At 30.7% G+C, this 21,521-nt stretch overlaps 3 protein-coding genes across 5 annotated transcripts; 1 reads left to right on the top strand and 2 right to left on the bottom strand.

Moving 5' to 3' along the window:
• The first annotated feature begins 3,502 nt into the window (after nt 1-3,502).
• Nucleotides 3,503-4,276, top strand: LOC113866782 (VQ motif-containing protein 20-like). The gene has a single exon (XM_027501582.1). The coding sequence runs from the start codon at nt 3,503-3,505 to the stop codon at nt 4,274-4,276; it is 774 nt and encodes a 257-aa protein (XP_027357383.1).
• Nucleotides 4,277-5,230: 954 nt separating this feature from the next.
• LOC113868072 lies at nt 5,231-12,416 on the bottom strand. Of its 3 annotated transcripts, none has more exons than XM_027503639.1 (10): nt 12,053-12,416; nt 11,406-11,674; nt 10,982-11,216; nt 10,381-10,550; nt 8,569-8,711; nt 8,239-8,416; nt 7,574-8,153; nt 7,038-7,150; nt 5,738-5,981; nt 5,231-5,580 (listed from the first exon to the last, which is right to left on the bottom strand). In XM_027503639.1, the coding sequence occupies exons 2-10, from the start codon at nt 11,594-11,596 to the stop codon at nt 5,353-5,355; spliced, it is 2,082 nt and encodes a 693-aa protein (XP_027359440.1). In that variant the 5' UTR covers nt 11,597-11,674; nt 12,053-12,416; the 3' UTR covers nt 5,231-5,352. The 3 variants fall into 3 exon arrangements, with proteins under 3 accessions (XP_027359440.1, XP_027359437.1, XP_027359438.1); XM_027503636.1 differs by having other exon boundaries at nt 5,240-5,580; nt 10,381-10,553; XM_027503637.1 differs by having other exon boundaries at nt 5,266-5,580; nt 10,381-10,553; nt 12,077-12,323.
• Nucleotides 12,417-17,142: 4,726 nt separating this feature from the next.
• Nucleotides 17,143-18,918, bottom strand: LOC113868076 (transcription factor BEE 1-like). The gene is made up of 6 exons (XM_027503642.1): nt 18,500-18,918; nt 18,230-18,349; nt 17,961-18,026; nt 17,805-17,873; nt 17,613-17,690; nt 17,143-17,343 (listed from the first exon to the last, which is right to left on the bottom strand). Exons 1-6 carry the CDS (start codon nt 18,893-18,895, stop codon nt 17,251-17,253), a joined length of 822 nt encoding a protein of 273 aa, XP_027359443.1. The 5' UTR covers nt 18,896-18,918; the 3' UTR covers nt 17,143-17,250.
• Nucleotides 18,919-21,521: the final 2,603 nt, after the last annotated feature.

Below are 21,521 nucleotides of genomic sequence, written 5' to 3'. Positions count from 1 at the left end.
TAAAAAAATATATTATATTTAAATTAATATTTACTCTCGAAGAATTTCTTACTTTATAACGAAATATCATTATAATTTAAATTTTTCATGCAATAAAAAAAAAGACAATATTTACTAAAATATATTAAAAATAAAAAATTATTAATATACTTTTACCTTATTTTTTAATATATTTATGACATATTTTTCAATACAAACTTATTTAATAATTAATATTTCACATATGTTATGAAAATGTTGATTAATAACGCCCTTACATCAAGGATAAGAGACGATATCTCTTTGCAAGATTAAAAATAAAATAAAATTGTCATACTTTGCTTCATTTACTTCATCCTTAGAGAGACAAATGAAAACTTGAAAAATTGAAAATATGATGAGACCACATATTTTTGTTTTTTGATAAACAAAAAATTAAAAAAGAAAAATGTACTACTAGAAAACTTAAAAATATAGACAAATTTTTTTATTATTATAGATAGATTTTAGCATTAGAGACAGATTTATAGATGGACTGAAGCCGTCTATGATATACGCGTCGGTAAATAAATATAGACAAATTTTTTAATTTGTCTATAATTTACAGACAGATTGAATTTTTAAATCTGTCTGTAATTCGTTTATGAAATTTAAAAAAAAAATATTTTTTTTATAAACATAATTATTCTACGCTGTTCCTAATTATCACAATTTATAAACATAATAAATATTATAAAATTATATATTTAAAATCAGAAATTACTTATAAAATATAAAATTAAAATTTTATTACAAATAAAGAAGTAAACATCTAAAAAAATAAAATAACATTGTATATCACTAATAATATTTCCTTACATTTGTTTACACGTACTTAATACAAAAATTTAAATTTTCTTTACACATAATATATATATTATATAACAATTTATTAATCAATACATAAAAAAACATACATATTACAATCCTAAACCGTTCTAGAGCACATTCCCTTTATAACTCCACAACATGCATATTCTACAAACTCCATAAACACAAACAATCAGGTTTAGAGAAGAACTTCTACGCCCTTTCCCTCAGTCATACAATCTCCAATCCTACAACTCTATCTCAGAAATTTTAAGTCTCTAAAATACATAAAAAATAAACTAATTAAAAGTTAAAGTATCATACCAGAAACACAATAATACAAATTATGTTTCAAAAATAAATTTGTCAAGTCCAGTTACAGACGAAAAAATCCATCTATAAATTGTCAGATAAAAAGTTGGTCAAAAAGGACAATATTTACAGACGGATTTTTCCGTCTGTAAGTTCCGCTCCAAATTTTTCTTCCATTTTGAAATTACAGACGGGAAAATTTGTCTGTAATTCCTGTTTATATTATTTCGCTTCAAATGACGGGCAAACTATAGACGACCATTACAAATGATTTTTTATCTGTCTGTAATACAGACAAATTTACAAACAAATTTTTCATAAAATTAAAAAAAAAATCCACAAATCTATTTGTAAAACCGTCTGTATTACAGACGGATAAAAATATGTTTATAATGGCCATCTGCAAATGACGCTTTTCTAGTAGTGACACAACAAATCAATCTTAAAAAACATTTACATTTACCTCACGTCCCAAAATGATGAGATAAAAAAAAAATCAAAATATAATACCTTATTTTTCTTGATCTACTATATCTAAAATAATTGTTTTATGATTTTATAAGAAGCAATAAGTTTTTATTTAAACGTTAGTTTACTAAGTTGAGGAAAAAATAATTGGTTTATGACTTTATGATAGATAGGATTAATTTTTTTCTAATTGAGATGAATGTAATTTGAGTATGGATAATTATTCACAAAAGTTTATATTACTTAATTCTATTTATATATACGTAATATATTTATTATATTAAAAAATAATGACAATACATTAGTAATTATAACATTCAAGCTTTGATAATTTTTACCATATTTTAATTAATAATCAAGAGTGTGTTGAAAGCATATTTGTACCTGAGAATGACACTATTCATTTAGCATGTTACAGGACAATATTGTAAGCTAATTTATAAACATTAAGACACCTTTTAAACAAGATAAATGTTAAACCTCTATAATACTAATTAATTAAGAAATTAAAAGTAGAATATTTTTGTGTGAGAATCTTATTCATGTATTTTTTTTCATGTTTTAAATAGAGTTTAATATATTTTAATAAAAAAAAATCAAATAACTTCAATTTCAATTCTTAATCAGTGCTTCAAGACCCTTTAAATAAATTACACTTGGAATAATAAGATTTGCAACCTTTAGATGTGCCATTTCCACAGCTAAATGTTGTTTCCTTGTCTTTCTGATCATCATCTAAATTCTTTTTTTTAGAACTGTGCTTCGTTTTAGGATAATTTTCTAAGTTGAGAAAATGTTGGGTCTCGAGATATGAACAAAAAGAAATTTTCGATGATTTTTAATACTCAATCTATTTTTACTCTCTAGTTGTTGAAAAATGTTCTAGATCTATATTTATAACCACACGTGTTAAACAACTTTTTAATCTTCAGACCTCGTAATTAGCATGCTTCTTAGATGGTTCTAGTCACCCACTTGATGAGTACGATTTGTTCATTTGTAAGAACCAAGAACATAACTAACATAAATTAAACGCAGTAATATAACATCAAAACCCTAAATATATATAATGTAGAATATAACCGTAATTATAAGATTAATTGAAGCAAACTATGTTGTTCCATACTTTATTTAAACGTCATTCCAGGGGCTCCTTTTTTTTCTTCTTTTAATTACAGAAATATAGGTTTTTTTTTACAAAATTATAAAAATATGATTTTTTTTGTCAAAAATTACTTATTTTAAAAATCGTTATTGACCATTTTTATATTTTTAATATTTTTTAAAAATCTTCATTAACGGTATTTAAAATTTTATCATTTTTTAATTTTTTTATCTCTAAATTTGTGTATTTATATTAAAAATTGCCTATATTTATATACATGTATAATTTATAAATGCCACGTGTACTCGGATCTTCGTGTTTTGTGAGACTACAACCTTAAATTTTCCTCGGAATGCGCCGCCACACACGACAGTAAGAAACACTGCTCAGAGTGACGCGTGAGACTCACCGCTCAACTGATTCGCGCCCTTTCGCTACTTCGAACACCTCAGCACTGAAAATTTCACATTACCACGTGTCAGAGCCCCATTGGCTTTTATACTCCGCCTTAACAATATTTGCATGCATCATGCAAAACCTAAACTCTATATATACAAACACTTTCGTCCATCCAAAACTTTGCCTTGACCATCTCCGCAAGAGAATAACAATTTTAACCACAATTTTCATTTTGTTTCCATTTGTTGAAGCTTTTGAGGTTCATAACAATCTCTTTTTTTATTTTTTTTGGCTCATATCCATTTATAGCAAACTCATAATTAATTCATAACTCTACCATTCATTTCTCTTTGTTGTGGGTGATTGTTACCCTTCTTCAAAACCAAAGCCATGAGTCCTTCACAATTTCATGCAAAGAAAGAAATCCCCACCACCAATAACAACATTAATGGATTGTTGCCGCCACCTTTGAAAATCAACAAGGATTCTCATTTCATTAAAAAATCATCATTGTCACCGCCATCATCATCATCATCGTCGTCGTCCTCTTCTTCTTCATCCTCATCTTCGACATCATCTACCCTTGTTAATAGCTCGATGGCACCGGCAATACCGATATCATCAAACAAACCACCACAACAACAACAACGTCATCCTGTGATTATTTACACACATTCCCCGAGGGTAATCCACACACACCCAAGAGACTTCATGGCATTGGTGCAAAAGCTCACCGGCCTCTCTCGTTCAGAGGAGGAGGACGGTGGCAACCCGCTACCACAACAACAACCGAAGCAAGAGCCTGGGAGCGGCGTTGTGGTGGCGGTAGGAGAAAAGGAAAGTGAGAGAAAAAAAATGATTATTGTGAGAAATGAAGACAATGAAACTTCCTCCGTGATCACGGAGGAAAATAACTGTAGTAGTAGCATCGGGGAAAATCAAGTTAATTCTTGTTTTATGTCAGGGGAGCCACCAATGTTAGAGCCTCCATTGAACCCTTATGTGACCAATTTGCCGGTGTTGGCACCATCCTCCGCGGATTTTGTGTGTTCAAGCCAGCCATTGTTGAATTACTCAGATTCATTGTTCTTTTCTCATAACATGAGGACCTCTATTCCATCATCTGCCACCTTAGAAGGGATGAAAGAGTTCCGAGAGTATTGATCATATACAGTTGAAGTTTTTCTCTGGTTTGAATTTTGGTGCCAATAAAAGTTCTAATTTTCCAGGATAGAACTTCAATTGTTTTTTTTATCTTTTGGGATTCTTTTTTGAAGAATGTAGAAAAAGCTGTATCTACAGGGAATTATTCCAGTTATTTTTCTATACGTAGTTTCATAGATTTGTAATTCAGAATAATAAAGAATGATATAGCTTTCTATGTTACTATGGGTTTGTCATGCTGATCCTTTCTTTGTTAGGTTGATCAGAACTTCAGAGACATGCTTTGTGGGTAATCTTTGTTTTTGTACGTAAATGTGTTTCAATTTGTGTACAGAGTTTAGGAAAACACGAATTCGCTGTAAATCACAGGTAACCATGCAAAAGTTTCAAGAGATAACGTCATATTGGCGGGAAAAGAAAAAGAAAAAAAAAAGTGATAAATTTCTTAGAATGTATGGTGATCAATTGTAAGAACATTCCCAATATTTTGCGTTTTAATTCAAAGTATTTTTTTTTCCGGCGTCATTTGAATTTGAATTCAAAGTTTGAAACTATAAAAACTACAACTGAAAGGAAAGATCTATTTTCTAAACGTTTGTTTTATAGTTATTTTTGAATTAACGACACTTTTGGAACGGTCGCATAAATGACAAGGACCAAGTCGGTAAACTTGAATAGTTGATGACAGCCTTTTCTTAATTATTTAAATCCCCTTGATTATACATTTATTATTTTCGGAAGATCAAAGGTTATCTTTTGTTTTTCTTTTACTTTTTTTTGGCAAATCTTGAGCCAAATTTTCGTGCTAAAAATTTCCATAAAAAGTAAATATTTTTTAATTTTTTAAAAATAATAGAATTATTTAATTTTCTTTATATTTTAAATTAATCATATATATATATATATATATTTATTTATTTATTTATTTCAGTTCATCACCTATTGGATTATTGACCAAAAATGAAAACCAATGAGATACTTTGCTTCCACTAATGAGTTTTACACTTCAAACATCTCTATGTACAAGACAAAAACAGTATTCAACAAAACCATGTACACACCAGATCCTCCATCAATCACTTTTTCTTCTTTTCCTCTTTGTCTCTTTCAAGGGTAACAGGAGCTGCAGGTATGCTGAACCACCATTCCTTTAATCTCCTGCTCCATCTCTCTGTGCTGGCTTTCCTTGGAGGTGAATACCTTGTAAAAAACTCCAAGAAGAGTAGCATAACTACGTATTTAATAGGAAAGAAGGCCAAAATCAAGGCTGTTGATAGAAAACCAAAGGCTAACTTCTCTGTGGCCTGAATATCATATAAAGCGAACCAAGTATTACAATGTGTGATAGTTTTTGCGATTAATATTGAATAAAATTATCAAGATTAACATTCTAAGAAGTGCATATACAACATTTTGTAGTGATAAAAACATGTCACTATCAGGAAAAGGGTAAGAGGGAACCTGAGGAAAAATGGACAGCAACAGGCCGCGGAACTTGAGCAGAATTATGTTAAGATCTTGTATGAGCTGTTCAGCTTGAGAAACAGCATTCTGAACAGCCAAAAGCTGTTCCATTGTATTCATAGGTGGAGGGGCTATTACTTTAACTTCAGGAACAGGCCTACCTTGGCTAAAACATCTGGTAATGATCATAAAAGCTGCAAGTAAGATAAGCACCAGTGCCACTGCATAGCCAAGCCAACCCCTGGAATAATAAGATTAGCTAAGTTATCAAAAGAAGGGCAAATTTAATTTGAAGAAAATGCTTTCTGTTTTTACTATTTCTTGTACAAATATTTGAAAACAGGAAACAAAAAGAAAACGTGAATTTTTTGTAATTGTAAATGAAAATATAAAATAAAAAACAGAGCATTTGATTAAACTAATTAAGTTCTAAAGTCTTCAGTATTTGCATTCCTTCTCACATAAAAGATTTGTAGTTTCCCAATGCACTCTATTAAACAAAAAAAAAAAAACTAAAAATCGCATCATACAAAAACACTAGATAATAAAGCGATACCAAATTTGTGTCTGGCGTTCTTTTCTAAAGAAGATTAAGAGAGAGAGAGAGAGAGAGAGATGAGAAGGATGTGCCAGAGTCAGACTGGTATAATGTGGAGGTGTATTGAGGTAAGGAATGTAACATTAAGTTTTCAGATCTATATACCAGGGAAATTACCTTGATTAACAAAAGATTAAGATTACTGTTCTATTAAAACTTGGATTGAAAAGGATTGAAAATTGCTTAGATATATACTACAAAATATTTCATAATATCATTATTGCATCGGAAAATATATTAGTGTCTTATATTGATCCCATAGGAATGGTTTTCATAATTAATTTCATGATCATTTCCTTATTTAGTTAGGACCAAGAGTCTAGTATTAATATAAATAGAGGCTAGTGTTTTTGTCTTTTATATTACATCATATCACATCAAATCAATACCAATTTCAATTTCTCAGTCTCTCTTCTCGTTCCTCCTTCCCCTACCAAAAAGCCCTATAATTTCAACCACCCAAGCACATAACTGCTGAACCAATAGCAAGCTACATAAAGGCTTAAATGTTAAATGTTTATTGTGTTATTCCCAATACTTTCTATATTTACAATACTATCCATATCAAATCACACAGAACTTTTCACCTCAAAATTACTCTCTAATTTCTACAGCAACGTCATAAATTTCAATAAAAAAATATATCCAACCTCCCATATAACAGTTCAACAGAATACCAATTGGTCTACGAAGTTTTACCTGTATATGATATAACTGAAGAACAAACAAAACCCTAATGACTTCCATGGATCATCCCAATCTGCTAAAGATTGAAGAGACTTCCTAAGTTCATTTAGCGGAAAAAGCAACTCCTGAAAATAGAGGTAAATGATAAGTATCAGAATCAAAATACAGTAATTCATGGAAAATGGGTTTAGTATTCTGAAGATAGAAAAAAAGGTAGGAGCCGTAGAGCCAGAGAATACAAATTGCACTCTACAAGTAAAATTAGTTATTTTACAATTTGGTTTCATTCCATTATTATTATGTCATTAAAGAAAAGAAGAGGTAAGTTGTGCACAGCAAAACATGCACATTACATGACTTATTCAAACGTGCATATGTTTGTGGACTTTCCTATTATGAGTAAGTAGGATGCACAACCCAATGTATCTTTACAAATTACAATAAAAATGCAATAACCTGTTTGAGTAATACTATCATCATTAACAGTATTTTAAAAAGGAAAAATGCAACAGCTTGACCAAAAGGTAAACAAGGATAATAAACAGTACCTTCATGACAGCCAAATTAGTGTCAATACCATCAACTTTAACACCATCAACTGTCGCTTGTGCAGATATGACCTTTTTCTGACTGTTTTTAGATTCTTTAACTGCTCTTTCCAATGAAGTCATTTCTCCAACAGATATTTCACCCACAGCAATCCTGCTCTCATTCGAGTTGTTTGAACTTGCTCCAAATACAAATCCCAAGTTAGAAACCATGTCCAAGGCTGAGATAGAATACATTCCACTTCCACCCCTGAAATCATTGTCTTGATCTAATTCCCTTATGTTTGATATATTTGCAAGGGTTTCTAATATCAAGTCTCCACCTGGAAGCTGGTCACATAAATTAAACATTAAAAGAGCATCATTCTGAATGGGGATGGTGGAACTAATATCTTGAATAGCTTGTAAACGCAAAATTCCCAAAACAGCCTTCCAAAGCGCTTCCTCCTGTGCTACCCCTTTAATTCTATACTTGCTTATGAATCTGTGAACATTTAGAATCTCTTGGATGATAGCTAGCCAATAATCACGACGAGCATGACCTTTGAGCTCTGGAAATTCTAGCACAACTGGTTCTGATCTACAAGAGAAGTACTTTTGAAAGTTAATAGCAAGCTAATTTTTCAACAGTTATCCCTTATGAAAATAATTTTGCAATTACTTACAAGGCTACTGAGCTATAGAAGACTGCTTTGTCAAAAAGTCGAGTACCCCAAGGACCAGTCAACTCAGGTTTAACAATTTGTTTTAGATCGTCTGCTAAATCATATCTCTTTGGTTTGTCATATGATACAACGCGAAGTGCTTCAAAATGAAGTGCATGATCGGTCAGGATTAACCTTCCTGCATCATGCCACAAAGAAGAGTCCAGAAAGTTCTTAAGAATAAATAATGCATATTTCTACTTTATCAGCAAATACATATATTGTAATTTTACAGCAACATGCATTGAGAAAGATGGCAGATAAATGTTTCTTTTTCACAAACTTACTTACCAGGCCAGGTGGATATTCCTACATGCTCAAGGACTGGCTGTGTAGTGACTGTTCCATCAACCTCAAGAATCTTCTCACCTCTAGAGGATCTTATAGCAGAAAGGAGAGACGACTCTGAATTGGTCTTCATTTTTCTAATTGCTCTGTAAAGATTAAATAAAAAAATAAACAATTTATGCAAAAAATTTTTGTCCCTACCACCAATCACATATCAAACAAAACAATAAAGTTATAAACTCTGTTGAATTAGAAACTGAAGCAAATATAAAATACAAAAGTGGGACCTTGGAAATTATCACCTACAAAGTGAAGAACTACACCATATCAATCTCCTTTAGTACTTAAAATTGTCAAACTTTGGTCATTTAGTATGTGATGAAAAGTGATGAACCTGAATTTTATTCTCTGGTAGAGTAGCAATCACATTTATGTGCATACATTAACCTGAATTTTCAGTACAAACTTAAAACAGAGCTCACGCAGTACAACAAAGGGAGGACTGGGTCAAATAAGTATTACAGTTTTATTCTCCTTCCAAGGGTTTTCCCTTTCTACAATAGAGCTAAGGCTCAGTTCTCACACGATAACAAAACAGAATGTCCCCTCCTCTTGTTTAAGCTAATTCCCTATCTCTACAACTTTAACCAACTGACTATTCTAAACACGAACTACTCTCTGGCCCAATCATCTCCTGAGAACCATCAGCACAAACATTAATTCTAAGGGTTCAGTAAATTTCTTTAAAACTACTTTTTGAAAAGTTGCTACTGAATTTTAAGTATAACTGTAAACTTGTGATGGATGTTTTCAATGCTGTCTATGTATATATATATATATATCCTCTTGTTTAAGCTAATTCCCTACCTCTACAACTTTAACCAACTGACTATTCTAAACAGGAACTACTCTCTGGCCAAATCATCTCCTGAGAACCATCAGCACAAACATTAATTCTAAGGGTTCAGTAAATTTCTCTAAAACTACTTTTTGAGAAGTTGCTACTGAAATTTAAGTATAACTGTAAACTTGTGATGGTATATATATATATATATATATATATACATATACATACATTTTTAATAAGAAAGAATAAAGAAGAAATAAAGCACATTAGCAGAAGATGCCCTCCTAAAAAACAGCTGATTAATATAGTTCTTTCTTATGTGATTATACAAGTCATCTTGTTTAAGTGTTTGTAGCTACTTGTAGTGCACCCAAACTCCCAAAGTTGAGAGTATGATTGCAGAGGTGTTATGTCATCTTTTGATCATAACTACACAAAGGGTTATTACTGAACTATATTTCATATTGTTCCCTCTCCAGCTCCCTTTCCCATTCCATCTCCTTAAACTTTAATCAGTTAGAAAAATATCAGAGTGGTACCATCTATATCATTGCAAGCCAACTCCCCACAGTTTTACTGTCTACCAAATCACTGAATAATTGTTGCAGTAAATAGATGGTAGGGATTTCACACAATGCCATTTTACTCAGTCAAAAACCAAGTTGATATTCTTAACCATGGCATCTCTTTTAACAATTTTGAAGGGTGAAAAATCAGGTCTAAGCGGATATATATACAGCCACTTTCCTTTTTAAAGTACAAATCAACAGTGACAGATAAATATATCAGTCACTCCTACTTACAAATATGCCCTTCCCCAAAAATGCAAAGAAAGGGGAGAAAAAAATAATCAAACATAATCCTACAGAAAATGCAGGAAAGGTGGTTAGTATAAAAGAAACTTGGAAGTTAAAAGAATACCACACAAAGGGGAAAGCAACAACATATTTCAAGGTAAAGGTTGTTACCTTTCTAGGCCAGTGAGGTACTTGTCATAGATGGGGAACTGAAGGCGGCCCCCAGTTGATGAACTCAGCACCTCAAAAAGATATTCGCTAATGATGACATTGGCAATGATAGGAATTGCAGGAGCTATTCGACAGAAAGCTTCTAAACTGACAGATACATCCTCATCAACCTTCTAGAAAATTTGAAGCACATTAATAATAAGAAGGACCATAGTTCTAAAGCACCAATAACAAACCTATAGCATGAAAATTTGACATGAGTATAGATAATTAGGACTTAGGAGAACATACACATAATAATTATATATATTGGATATTGCCATAACAACTGAAAACTAATAAAATATCAAAGTCATAGAAAAGAAAAAAAAATTGAATATAATTTGTGTTCACCATAGATACAAACAGAAATAATGAAACAGATAGAAATATATTATTCTTTAAGGATACTTCAGTTATTTATTTCTTGTACCGTGTAACACACTTTATTGTATAATGCCCAACAATCACAACAACAAAAGATTACAAATTTGTTTCCTGGTAACATCAATCTGAACACATTATTCCAAGAAAAAACTCACTTGTACTCAGAAAAACATACATTAATTAAAGGTTGGCTGGCAGCAGCTGGGGCCTCCCACGCTAACATCATATCAAATGTTAAACGGCGGATTGTTTTATCAAAGAGATGACCAGTCATTTGTGTTGTCAAGGAAAGTGCCTTGAAACAGCAATATTCCAGTAAGTTCCTAGCATACCGTGATGGATGCTTCAAAGACTCAGAAGCCTCTTGATTGAAACTCTCCTGAAGCTCACTTGAAGAGATCCTAAGGATTCTGCATTATTTGTTTTTCGTTACAATTGAGTTTCCAATCAAAATTAACAAAAAATAAATAAAAATATGAAGGGTCCAATGTTATCTAATATTCAAACTGAATCCAACAAGACTGAAATTTTAAAAATTGATCACGAAGCAATAAATATATGCTAAGTAAACGAAATAAGTTGTCTGAAAATGCACTTACTTTGAGCATCTACGAACAACTAGATTTGCAATCGGAGAGAGTTCTCGAATCATATTCCTCCCAGCAGAGGGTGAATTTTCCATCTCCTCAAATTCTTCATCAAAGTAGCTCTTCTTGCCAAGCAACCACTTAAATGATCCTTCTTTTACCAGACCTTCAAGCATATTTCTGGTCTTGCTACCTACAGCCATCTCTTCTCTCCCCACAATCTTATCAAGTTGTAAAACAAGAAACCCAATATCCACTTTTTCTTAAAGTTCTTGCATTTGCTGAAACATAAAGGTTCCCAACAAAACAAGTCACAACAAGGAGCCCTCATAACCAAATCATCAAACTAAATATAAGCACAGACTAATAAGCTACAACCAGTTCTTACAATTTCCAAAACTTTTCAATAATCCTACAAATTTTAAGATCTAAGCACAAAGCAAGCATGGAAATTGAAGATAAATAAACACAAGGGTGCACACACAAAATTAATGCTAATCTACTTCAATCTCAAACAACAAACACATAATCATGCTTCCAAAGGCACAAACCCATCAATGAGCAGCATGATTTCAAATTCATACAAAAAAATAAATTAGAAGCAAAGAACATACATTGAAACCCCAAAATCAACACTGAACAAAACCCAAGGGAGGTACCTTTAAATGCAGAAAAATCTCAACTTTGGAAAATGGGATAACTTGAAATGGTGAAATATTCGACGATCTCGGAGAAAGAAGGAATTTTGAAGTAACCCATTTGAACAAATAGCGGAATTAGAAGGATAACGACACAGAAGAACAAGTGGGTAATTCGGGTTAGAGACATGTGAAGAATCAGAATTGGATAGGGGTTTATGAAAGACAAGAATGTTCAGTGTTGGATAAGCATGAAGAGAGAGATAGAGAGAGTCACACAAACACAGAGAGAGAGAGAGAGAGAGAGAGAGAGAGATTTTGTTTTCTGAAAGGTGAAGTATTCGAATGCGTTGGGGCAGAATCAGGAGCTGGCAGGTGCAAGGATATCGAATACGTGTATGCTTCTCTCTTCATATTTGCAATCAGCAATTACTTTCATTCCATTTTTTGTAATTACGCTTATTTTCTTTATATCTTTTCATCTTTGCCTTTTGTTTTCATTTTTTAAATATATATTATGCTTTTTGAATATTGTGATGAAAATTAAGAAAATTATAAGGTATTGTATTCAAGAAATTCAATTGGTGTTGAAAAGAGCTTGCATTAAAAGTGCTCTGCAGTAAGAAAAATATTGAAAAATGTATTATCTGTTTTTGGTGCATCCACAAGTTCAATGAATATCTATAGTTATCTATTTATATTTATTAAATTGTTGAAAAAACATGTAAAAATATTGAAAACAGAATTAATGAAAAGAAAATATGTTAATAAAAGGTTGATTGAATTCATTTTTATTTAAAAATTCAAAATATTTAAATAATTTAACATATCAAATACTCACCAGTGTGGGAATAGGCGTAAAAATAAAACCTACCCCTTCTGAATAAAAATTAATCTCCAAATCTACTTGATGTCAAATTTTATAACAATTATGTCATTCCTAACTTTTTTATAAACAAAAAGTGATAACTTTTGCAAGCGTCCTTTTTCCTTCATTTTCAGTCACAAACAATTCAGAGCAACCAAAATATACACTCAAATTAACCAAACCAAAATTAGGACAAAATAAAACTGTTTCATCACCAAAATTTTCTGATATATATTTTTCTTCTGAAAATGATGTTTAATAAAAGTCACCTTTATGTTTGGTCAACAATAAAAGAGACCTTAAAGATTTAGTATTAATATTGTGGAATCAATATATGGACTGGGCCAAACAGCAACATCATTATGACTCTTAAAGGAACAAACAATATGGGCTTGAATTTCTTTTACTTTGGGCTTTAACAATCAATACTTCATTACCAGTTTGTCACTATTGAAAAATTGGATAATCACAATGGGCCTTTTCAACATGAAGTTATATAGTTACACTGAATTTCGTTGAAAAGAAAAAGTTACAGTGATGAAAATTTCATGCCCAAATAAAAAAAGTAAAAACAAAGCTTAAAAATGATATATAATTAAAATGCAACAACCTCATTAAATAATCTCAATTTAGAGCACTTTATCCTGCTAGTTATATCACAAATGACACAATTAAGATGGTCAAATTTTATAAAGACTAAATTATTCCAAATTAATTAAAAGGACCTTTCTTTAGCCTTTTTATGTATTTGTACATCATTTATACGTAAAACTGGTTCCTTTCAACTTACAACTTTCGTACAAGTAACATCTATAAGATTTGAATTTCTGACTTATTCTAAAAGCATTACAAACATCTACACAAATTTAATAAAAATAAAAACATTTAAATTCTAAGCCAACTTAGAGATAATTGTATTATATGTTCCCGTCTTGTTTTCAAGCAACATATTTTTAATGCTGCATAAAAAAAAAAATCTATTTCCACTTAAATAATATTTCCAAGGCTCTTCATGAAAGTTCATGCCTAAAAGAACATATGCTGCTAGTATGATCTTGCACACCCATTCCACTTGCTATAACTTTTACCTTCCATTACCCTCTGATGCCAAGTAGTTCCTCCATTGTTTCACTCTTTTTATAAAAAAAAATATATATTTTAGAACAGATAAATAATGACACGATGTTCAAATAAGATAAATTACTGAAAAAAATTGATAATAACATATTTTTTAATATACTCTTTGTTATTGACTAAAATTTATTAAAAAAAATCATGTGAGCCATATTTCTAATTGAACAATTATTACTCTTATTTTAATATTCTTTAATAAATTTTAACTAATAAATAATAATATATTAAAATATAAAAAAAATGTGTTAAAAATGTGTGCTTCTAGCATTCCTCCACTAGTGAATGATAAGTAATGAATGAAATGCTAGAATAGAGATTAATTCCTCGTTAATCACTTGATGTTGATTAATTTTGTCCTTAGTATATTACTCATAGTCATATGACTAAGAGTGTATACATATCATAATCAGGTACTAAAAGTCTAGGTGCAAAATCCAGAGCTGTGGAAATGGAGGCTGATGTGAAGTGAATTATTAACAGGAACTGAATGGCTGATTACAAATTGAGAATCCCTGAGCAGTGGCACGAAGAGACAGCCGTCTTAATATTTGGTCTAAAACCTAATCTTGCCAAGTCAACCGCACTTGACCTTAATAGTGGGAGGTGAACATGTGTGCTTTTAAGAAGATAACAACAAAAATTGGGGTGAGAGTGTTGCAATTCAAGAGTCATGAACTTTCTTTTGAGTGTTAAATCTAAGAACATACAAACAGATACGGATGGTTTTGCTTCCATTTGGTCTAATTTGGTGGGGTTATAGTATACCTGACCAGCTAACAACTTCCACTTTCAATTCAGCAGCTTGGTAGTGACTCGTGAGCCCACTGTACTTGTGCTTGGGTCCTTGAACTTGCCCATGTTAATAACTAGTCTTCTCCCCAACTACTACCTCCCAACATGTGTCCCAAAATCTAAATCCATATTGGGAATATATGATATACACATCTTTCAAGCATCAACATAACTTTTAAGACCCTTTAAGTCCATATTCCTCCTCCTTATTCATGCATGCTTGCTAGCTCTAAGAGACAAGGAAACAGCATGGTCAAAAGTGGGTCAAATAAGAAAGTTTGAGTTGGAGTGAAGAAGCAAAAGTGGCTTTAAAAGGGTCACAAGCTCTTATCATTTTCCTTAAGTTGGAGAACCCACATTGCCCATCCTCTTTTGAGCATGCTATGGCCCATTCAAGCTGTCTTCTTCTTATACCAATGTCATGGATGCAATGCATCTAACCCCTCCTTCCATTTTCATTAAACAATAACAACAAATATGCTATAATCTCAAAAATATTTTTCTCTCCTCAATCATTCACTGAATGAATTGGCAACATCCACAAGATCTTATGAATTCATTGCTTCAAGTGGGACACTGTTTCTCTTGGATTTGCCTTGTGGTTTGTCATGTTACTACAATTTGTTGCACTCACGCCTCATTACACTGCCAAAATGGATAAGCAATTTCCTTGTTTTACCGACAAACGAGATTTTTAAACCACGTATTGACAAACCATTACCTCTGGCTCAATTGACAACACTTTTTTGTGTGAACATAACGTTAATGAAATTAGTTTTTTCTTCTCTCATAATCAACAAGTTGCATAAAATCAAAATGATATTAAATCCAAGCTTTTGGGAAATACTCCTAGTCCTAGCTCTTAACACGGGTCCACCCCAAAGTTTATAGGTTCAAACTTCATTAAAAATACCATGTAATAAGGGTCATCACAAAGCCTAAGTAGGGATTAGTCCACATACACCAATTGAAATTGTGACTTTTGACACCTCCTAAGAGGAAAAATAAAAATGAAAAAACATTGTCGATTCTACCCAATAAAATAAAAAAACACTTCTTAATAATATTGTTGTTGCCTAGGTCCTACAAGACATGGACCTCCTAGTTGATTCATGATAGCAACAATTCAGTCTGGGTCCATCTGTGGAACTTAGTAGAACAAACGGAATCACGTGAATAAATTTTCATGCTAGTTTTGCAAGTAAAAATTTTCCAAGAATTTTAGCAAGATTTGGAGTTAATTGTGTGGATTTATGTAAGATTTTCAGTCTCAACCATTAAGAAAAGAGCCATATCTGAAGAACCAGCCAAATACACATTCAATTTAGAATCTCAAAGTTCAGACTGACGAAGTCAAGGGAAGATATCGATGGAAATCGACAAGGGAACTAATACATAGGACTCTAATGCTAAAATTTGACATCAAATACTAAATCCATTGTTATTGCAATAACCATGATAAACCAAGTTTGTTTGTTAAATAAAAAGATGATAATGAATGGGAAAAGAATTTATTTCATCAAATTCAATAATTTTTAGAATATTTCAACTGCAAACTAATAATCAGAATAACAAGGTTCGATAATAATTTTATTCCCAAAATGATATAAAAAGATATGAACCTTTTCTATTACGATAATGAAAGAATCCTTGTACTGTTAAACTTTGAAGTAAGTGTGAATATATCCAGCAAGATTGTTCATGAATAAAAGGCTCCAATGTAAGCCATACTACAAAAATCTAACTGAATACTACATTATTGTTTCAATCGCAACATAAAAAATTTATAGGCTTAAACGTGTTAGTTTCATCTTTGAAAAAGAACGTTTCATGCTAGAGAGAAAAATATTAAAACAGTTTCTTTTAAGGTTTTTGCGCTATTTTTAGAATTTATGTAATTATTACAAAATTTGTAAATATGCTTTTAGTTATTAATAGTTAATAAACACAAATGAACCGGTTAACCGGAGTGAAACTTGCATTATCTTCTGAATTTTACATGAATAGCTAGTGCCAATGAATTCTGATTATTTTTTGCTGAACGAGCCTAAAGTGCACGTAATTGGATCATAGACACAAACACATGACAGGATTATTTTCTTGTTATTTTATTTTTCCTTTTTGATTGTTGTTATTTGTGCTATGATTATTAACATCTGTATATTTGCACATGTATAGTCAAATCTGCAACTTCAATCACACCATTCCAAAAAAATATAAGAAATGTAGGCTTTTATTAACTTCCATTTCATTTCTACACATGTCTGAAGGATTGTACAAGCAAGAATGTCCACTTGTGCTGGTAGCACAGAGTGGAAACAAATTGATCTTTTAAACTTGTAGAAAGTAAATTAAGGACCATAGATGAAGTGTTTTCATTTTCATGTCTTGTGTGGCTGCTGAGTTAAAACATCCAAAACTAAAGTCAAAGGGACCAATTTGATTGAAAACAAGAAACTCCTCCATATCCTTCTTTCTTATACTTGGCTAACTCTTTTGCCTCGGATGCCTTTGCTCTCTGCCACAAACCAAATCAAATAAATAAATATAATGACCATGTTAATTTAATCATCAACTACCCTTGTCTACTATTGTCTATAGTAAATTAATTTCATTATTCACCACCTCTTATATGATCTTCTTTATTCTTATCCATCATAATAATTTGAATATATGAACTGAAAGGTTTTCATGCATATTAATTAATTGCCACATATAATCAACAATCACTCAAACCATCATATATGTATATATATAAAAGACCATAAACTTTTTGGAAGTAGGTACCTGCATTGTTTCTAAAGCATCTGCTTCGGAATTGAAGTCATAAAAGGTACTTGCTGCAGTGAGCTTCAAAGAAAGGAACTGCAAGAAAAGCCAAACGTGAATTGGTATTGAGGCTATGTTAAGAGTATTTTTTTCTAACAAAACATAAATACTATATTATCCTTCTGTTGTTGTTGACTTTTGATCACTTACCTCTACTTGATGCTGCAAAGATTGGACATAGTTTATGATCTCATCCAACATTACTGCCATGCCCATGGTCTGCAACCATTAATCAAACTGAAAATATGAGAGTTTGATTTACGAAGTTAGACATTAATAAGAGTTTTTAAAGGAATATAGCTTTACCTTGTAACACCCTGGAACAATATTCTGTAAGCACCTTAATTTTTCATTGATTTTCCCTCTTCTAACCTGAAGAACAATAAATGATAGATATGTAGTATTAGTCCATGTTCATCACGATCAAAGAGACAAGAAAATTAACCAAAGTCATTGAGTATATAAGTATATTCATATTTAATTGTTTTATTTTTTATATTTTTTTGTTGTGTATTTTAGAAAAAAAAATTTCTTGGCTTGAAGAAAGGGTGAGTTAGGAATCATATATTATATACCCTTTCTGCTAAACTGTGACTATCAGTGGCTTGACCTCTTCTGGCTCTAACATGAACCACTTCCTTTACTTTTTCTTCTTCTGTTACATTGCTTTTTGCCCTCTTCCCTCTTCCAGAAATCTGAAATAATTCACAGAAAATAGGAAATGAGTTTCTATCATGCATATAATATCAACATAAATATCCAAGAAAACCAATGCAAAAAAGCATGGTGCATGGCCAAGAAATAATGGAGAACACAAAAGGGTAAAAATAATAGAAGAAACTCACATGTTTGATCTTGCTTCCACTCTCAGAAACTGCAGGAGTAGAGTTTGCTGAACTTGTCTCAAGAGTATCGGTTGTTTTCCTCTTTTTACCTTCATGGATCTCATTTTGTGAAGGGAAAATAGGGAGGGAAACAGGAACAGTATTGTTGTGATTGACATGATGGACAAGACCAGGAAAATTTTCTTCCAAGTTTGCTGGAAACCCAGGTTCTTGTTGAGGGCCCAAGAAGCTGTCACAGGAGAAAGCCATCAAGTTATGCATATTCGAGTTTGAGTTGTCTAGAACATGTTGGTTGATGCCTATGAATTGGTTAAGGAGTTCCATGCTTGGATCAATATCTAAGAATGGAAAAGAGCAAGGTCTAATGCTTTGCAAATTTTCTGTGAATTCAGCCATGTGATTATAAATGACAGAGTTTAAGAGATGTTTAATTGGTATTTGGATAATGTGGGTTACACTTGTTGTATTTATACTGTGGAATTGTAGTTACATTGATCAATAGGGGCATTCTGAGGTGGCCACGTGGCAGCTCAAGGTTGTGTGGTTTTTGTTCCCTTAGTTGGCCCCATACACAGGAAAAAATGTCCAATATCAATAAGGGCCCATGTTTTGTGAGAAAAGCACGCCAATTTTTGGAGCCTTTAGACCTTTTGATTTGCCTGTGTTGTGTTATGATTCAATTTTTAGCTCTAGTGGGAATTGGAAAAGTGCACTTGTTTAGTGCTGAAGCATGGTCTATTGGTGCAAAATCTTCCATAATATATGACCTTTTCTCCTTCCTTATTGTGTGTGTATCAGTGTATGTAGCACCATAACTACTTTTTCTTTTCTCTGTTTCTTTTAATATTCCGAGTGTTCAATATAATGGAAAGTAATTTTAACCATCACCTTGAATTCCCTAGTTTCTACATTTGAAGGGCTTATTTCCTGAAATTTCACTTCAAATTATAACTTTGAAGAGCATTGTTATGATCAAGTTTTATCTCACTTACCCCTTGTTTGATTCTGCGGAAATATAGAAAGGAGAAGGGAAAAAATGAAATTTAAATTGAAAAAAAAATTCTGAATTTTATTTTTGATAGTCAACTTCTCTTTTTTTTTTTCTTTTTAATCAAATAAAATATCATTATCAATATTTTTTCTCATCTGCATTAGTAAACTTAACAACATAACAAATTAAAAAAACTTTGTTTATTTAAATAAGTCCAATTAACTCAATTAAGATTCGTCAAAAAAGTTAATGCAAATTTTAGTTTCAAATGAAAGATTAGACCATCAAAATAAAATGAATTGTCAAGATATTTTACTTTTAGAATATATTTTTTATAAGGATCTAACAATCATCCTCTGCAATTTTTTGAGAATGCATTAAGTCTAATATTTTAATATAATATTAAAACTTATCAAGTTTAAATGTACCTTGGACGTGTTTAGTCTTACGAACTTCAAGCATCTTATGATTAAAACATATCTTTTATAAGGTTTTAGATGTAATTTCTTAATAACAGCTTTCAAAATATTTTTTCTTAATATGTTTTGAGATATTTCTTCTTTTTATTTAACAAAATAACCATTCTTTTGATTTATTTTTTCCACTTAAAACCGATATTAATCGATGCTCCAGTCTACGATTTTGTACCAATCAAATTGATTACCGATGTCACTACCACTATATTTCTGAGCCTACGACAATTGTAGGCATAAAATATTAAAATATTTTTCTTTATGCTTAAAATGTGAATTCTAATTTTTAAATAATAATATTTTTAAAATGATTTCAAGCAAAAAGATTTTTTATAACTAATTATTTTTCTATTAGCTATGTGATTAATCCTATATTAAATATTTAATTTAACCTTAATTTAAACTAAATTTCATATAATTTTATAATTTTTATTTCTTTCATTACTCTTTCTTAATATAATAAAATATTTATTATAAATAATTAAAATTTTAATTTATAAACTTTTAAAAATTATATAAAAGATATTTTAAATTTTATTTAAAAAGTATTTAATTTAATAATACCAGCATTGGTAGATAAAATAATATTCGAAAGAAATCATCATAGTTTTATTTTTTCGAAAGTTTGAAAAAGATGGAGGTGTAGGGATTGATTATTTTATTTTAATATTTAAAATTTATTTAAAAATGTAAAATTAAAACATTTTTCTATAATTTCTCTAAAAAACAAAAAAATAAACATGCCAAGGAAATGATAAAAAGAAAAAAAAAACTTGTTTCTTTAGTTTTCGTTATATTTTAGCAAAAACTTAAGAAAATAAATGCCAATTACATTTTTTATAATCATTTAAAGAGGAAAAATTAAATTATATGAAAAAAAAAAAACAAACAAGCACCCTGTAAAGAGTGTCACTTTCTTTTGCACCCCATTACAAGCACCATCGTTGGTGAAGTAGAATTTTCCATAGTATTGTGATGTATACTGTGCACACAAACTGTCATTTTACAGTGGGATCTTTTCTGCAAGTTGGTCTTCTGCTTTGAGGCCACATATGCATATGGTGCTTTATATTCAGTACTATGAACCTTATTGCTCCACCTGTTCATAAAGTGTTCTGCATTTGAGAATATAGACCCATTAATTGAACATGATTGTAAGAGAAAAAAAATATTCAATTCTAGTTTTCTTAGTTACCAAGTCATTTTATTAGCTCATTGTGTTAGGTCAACATATCAACCATCTTGCTGCTAAATAAATGAATGTTTAATTAAGTATTTTTTGAATTAAAACTTATATAAACTTGATCTTAATATTCATTAAAATAAATTTTAAAAAAGTATAAATTCAAATTTGTATTTCTCCCATACTAACATAATAAAGTTAGAAAAAGAAAAATATATTTTTTTATCAAATTTAATTAAGAAATCTTATAACTAATTATAATAAATTTTTTATTTTATAAAAATTGTACATTTTTTCACATGATTATATCACACTTGATTTTATTAATTTCATTTTTTAAATAATAAAAAATTTATTACTTTAAATATTTAAATT

Source organism: Abrus precatorius, unplaced genomic scaffold, assembly GCF_003935025.1.
Source record: "Abrus precatorius isolate BTA unplaced genomic scaffold, Abrus_2018 Scaffold5, whole genome shotgun sequence".
Lineage (NCBI taxonomy): Eukaryota > Viridiplantae > Streptophyta > Magnoliopsida > Fabales > Fabaceae > Abrus > Abrus precatorius.
Note: the sequence above shows the minus strand (reverse complement) of the source record. Positions and strands in the feature narration are given on the sequence as shown.

Bases quoted from the DNA above. Each gene is read 5' to 3' on its own strand.
- LOC113866782 (XM_027501582.1), top strand. From the start codon at position 3,503: ATGAGTCCTTCACAATTTCATGCAAAGAAAGAAATCCCCACCACCAAT.
- LOC113868072 (XM_027503636.1), bottom strand. From the start codon at position 11,596: ATGGCTGTAGGTAGCAAGACCAGAAATATGCTTGAAGGTCTGGTAAAA. The intron at 11,217-11,405 runs GTAAGTGCATTT...CAAATAATGCAG, and splicing joins GTTGTTCGTAGATGCTCAAA to AATCCTTAGGATCTCTTCAA. The intron at 7,151-7,573 runs GTACTGTTTATT...CTCTATTTTCAG, and splicing joins CTAATTTGGCTGTCATGAAG to GAGTTGCTTTTTCCGCTAAA.
- LOC113868076 (XM_027503642.1), bottom strand. From the start codon at position 18,895: ATGGCTGAATTCACAGAAAATTTGCAAAGCATTAGACCTTGCTCTTTT. The intron at 18,350-18,499 runs GTGAGTTTCTTC...GAATTATTTCAG, and splicing joins GTGGAAGCAAGATCAAACAT to ATTTCTGGAAGAGGGAAGAG. The intron at 17,691-17,804 runs GTAAGTGATCAA...CTTTTCTTGCAG, and splicing joins CTTTGCAGCATCAAGTAGAG to TTCCTTTCTTTGAAGCTCAC.